The sequence below is a fragment of the Trichechus manatus genome, unplaced genomic scaffold, assembly GCF_000243295.1.
Source record: "Trichechus manatus latirostris isolate Lorelei unplaced genomic scaffold, TriManLat1.0 scaffold00065, whole genome shotgun sequence".
Taxonomy (NCBI): Eukaryota; Metazoa; Chordata; class Mammalia; order Sirenia; family Trichechidae; genus Trichechus; species Trichechus manatus.
Genome location: NW_004444001.1, coordinates 255,134 through 257,434, shown reverse-complemented (window position 1 = coordinate 257,434; position 2,301 = coordinate 255,134). Strand labels below are relative to the sequence as shown.

The 2,301-nt window shown below is 46.7% G+C and overlaps 1 protein-coding gene across 1 annotated transcript in view; it reads right to left on the bottom strand.

Annotated features, from left to right (window-relative positions):
- Positions 1-2,301, bottom strand: part of ARMC12 (armadillo repeat containing 12) — a 15,101-nt gene that overhangs the window by 5,195 nt on the left and 7,605 nt on the right. Inside the window, exons 4-5 of the mRNA XM_012556408.1 lie at positions 1,520-1,693; positions 1,303-1,374 (exon numbers count right to left, since the gene is read on the bottom strand). Coding sequence (XP_012411862.1) covers positions 1,303-1,374; positions 1,520-1,693 — 246 coding nt within the window. The remainder of the gene's footprint in view (positions 1-1,302; positions 1,375-1,519; positions 1,694-2,301) is intronic.

Sequence of the window (2,301 nt, the reverse complement as noted above, 5' to 3'; positions counted from 1 at the left end):
CTACTCTGAAGTTACTCTTTCTTTCCCCTACTGTCTCAACTCCCCAGTGCACCTAAGTTTCAGATTCAAATATACAGGGACTTTTTAATTTTCTTTTCCTTATCATCCTCTAACTCAACTGCACTGTGTTCATGAAACATGACTGATATGATAATAACATTGGTTCTGAGAGACTGTTGAGACATAAACTTCAAGGCTTAGTGTGTGGTTAACTTTTATAAATGTTTTGTGTGTGCTTCAAAGGAATATGCATTTAATAATTGTATAGTGCAGGGTTCTAGGTATGGCTCAAGCTTGTTATCTGTGTTATTCATAGCAAGTATACCTTACTAGGTCCCTGGGTGGCTCAAACGATTTGTGCTCGACTACTAACCTAAAGGTTAGCAGTTCAAACCCACCTAGTGGTGCCACAGAAGAAAGCCCTGGCAACCTGCTTCCATAAAGATTATAGCCAAGAAAACCCTATGAAGCAGTTCTACTCTGTAACACAAGGGGTCACCATGAGTAGGACTCGACTCCACAGCAATGGGGTAGGTTTGGTTCTTTTTATTGCCTTACTAGTTTCCGGTTTTTATCAGCTGCAGACAGAGTAGTTTAAATCTCCCTCTACGCTGGTCGATTTGTCGATTTCTCCTTGCAATTCTATCAGGTTTTGCCATATATCTTTTGAGGTTATGTTATTAGGCGGCATACAAGTTTAGAATTACTTTATCCTTTCAGTAAAAAGCCCCGGTGACACAGTGATTAAATGCTCCGCTGCTAACCAACAGGTTGGTGGTTCGAACCCACCAGCCGTTTCCTGGAGGGGGTGGGGGAGGATGTGGCAGTCTCCTTCCATAAAGATTACAGCCTTGGAAACCCTACGGGACGGTTCTACTCTGTCCTGTAGGGTCACGATGAGTCAGAATTGACTAGACGACAACAGGGTTTTTAAATGAGTATCCTTCCAGTGAATTGAACTCCTGATTATTATGTAGTGATCCTTCCTGTCCCCAATAATGCTTCTTGCCTTAAGTCGTTTTTTCCTGATCTTAAAATCTCTATCTACATTAGCTTTTGTTTTGTCACCTGAGTTTATCTCAGAGTTCAGGAAGCCCCTCAAAGGAGACCCCCCTCCCACCAGGATGGATTCTCATTTTAGTGAGGGAAGGGAAGAGGGGATGATTTCCAATGTACTTAGTTTAGAGGCAGGAGAAGAAACAAGACAATCTCATCAGGGCTAAGCATCTGGAGAATCCATGATTCGTCCCTCTCCAATACCTGAGTTGGCATCCATCAGCCCCTCTTCAGTTCCCTTCTCACCTGGCAGTTGAGAATGTCATAGAGAAGGTCGTTCTTCTGTGCCAGGTAGCTCAGCAGCCGTATAGCTTGCACCTGGATAGAGGAAAGCAAGAGAGGGCAGGTGAGTGTGGGCTTGAGCAGGGAAGACACAATCTCTCACAATCTCTGTTCCCCCCTCTAGGGTCTGTTCCCAGGGCTGGCTGTGAGGGTGGGGCCTCAGCTACGGGGCTCCGGGCACCTGTGCCAGGATGTAGTCGCACTGCAGGATCTCCATCAAGGCAGGCATCACCCGTCGCAGCTGTGGGTGCACAAAGTCGGGCAGTGGGAGGTTGTTGAGGAGTCTGAGGCCAGCAATGTGCAGCTCCGAGTCCCAGATGGTGGAGATCAGTTCCAGCACCTTGATGGAGTGTTCCTGGAGTGGGGGGAAGAGAAGGGTCTGCTCTTATGTGGTGATCCCTCACCACCATCCCAGCCTCTGTCTTCACTCGCCACTGTCCTAGTCCATGACACCTGGGCCAAGCCCAATAGACAGTTCTAACTTGAACTCTCAACATCATTTGACCCAGTGGACCACTCCCATCTCCTTAGAATTCTTTCCTCACTTGGCTTCTCTTTCAGACTTCTTTTCTGGTTCTCCTGCTCCACCTCCTTTTCTCTATCTACATCACTCCCTTCGTGGTATCATCCAGACTCACAGCATACCATCCATATGCTGATGATCTTCAAGTTCACATTCCCAACCCAGACCACTCCCTTGAACTCCAGACTCATATATTCAATTGCCAATTCCACTTCTCTCCTTGAATGTCTACTAGACACCTCACAGTTAACCCATGTTTCCCAATAATCCTGCTCCTTCCACTGCCTTTCTTATCTCAGCTCTTGGTAACACGTTCCCTCCTGCTGCTCAGGCCAAAAACCTGTGGTCATCCTTGACTCCTTTCTTTCTCTCACACCCCTTTTCCTTCAGGAAATCCTGTTGGTTTTGCCTTCAGAATGTATCAACACTCACGCCACTTC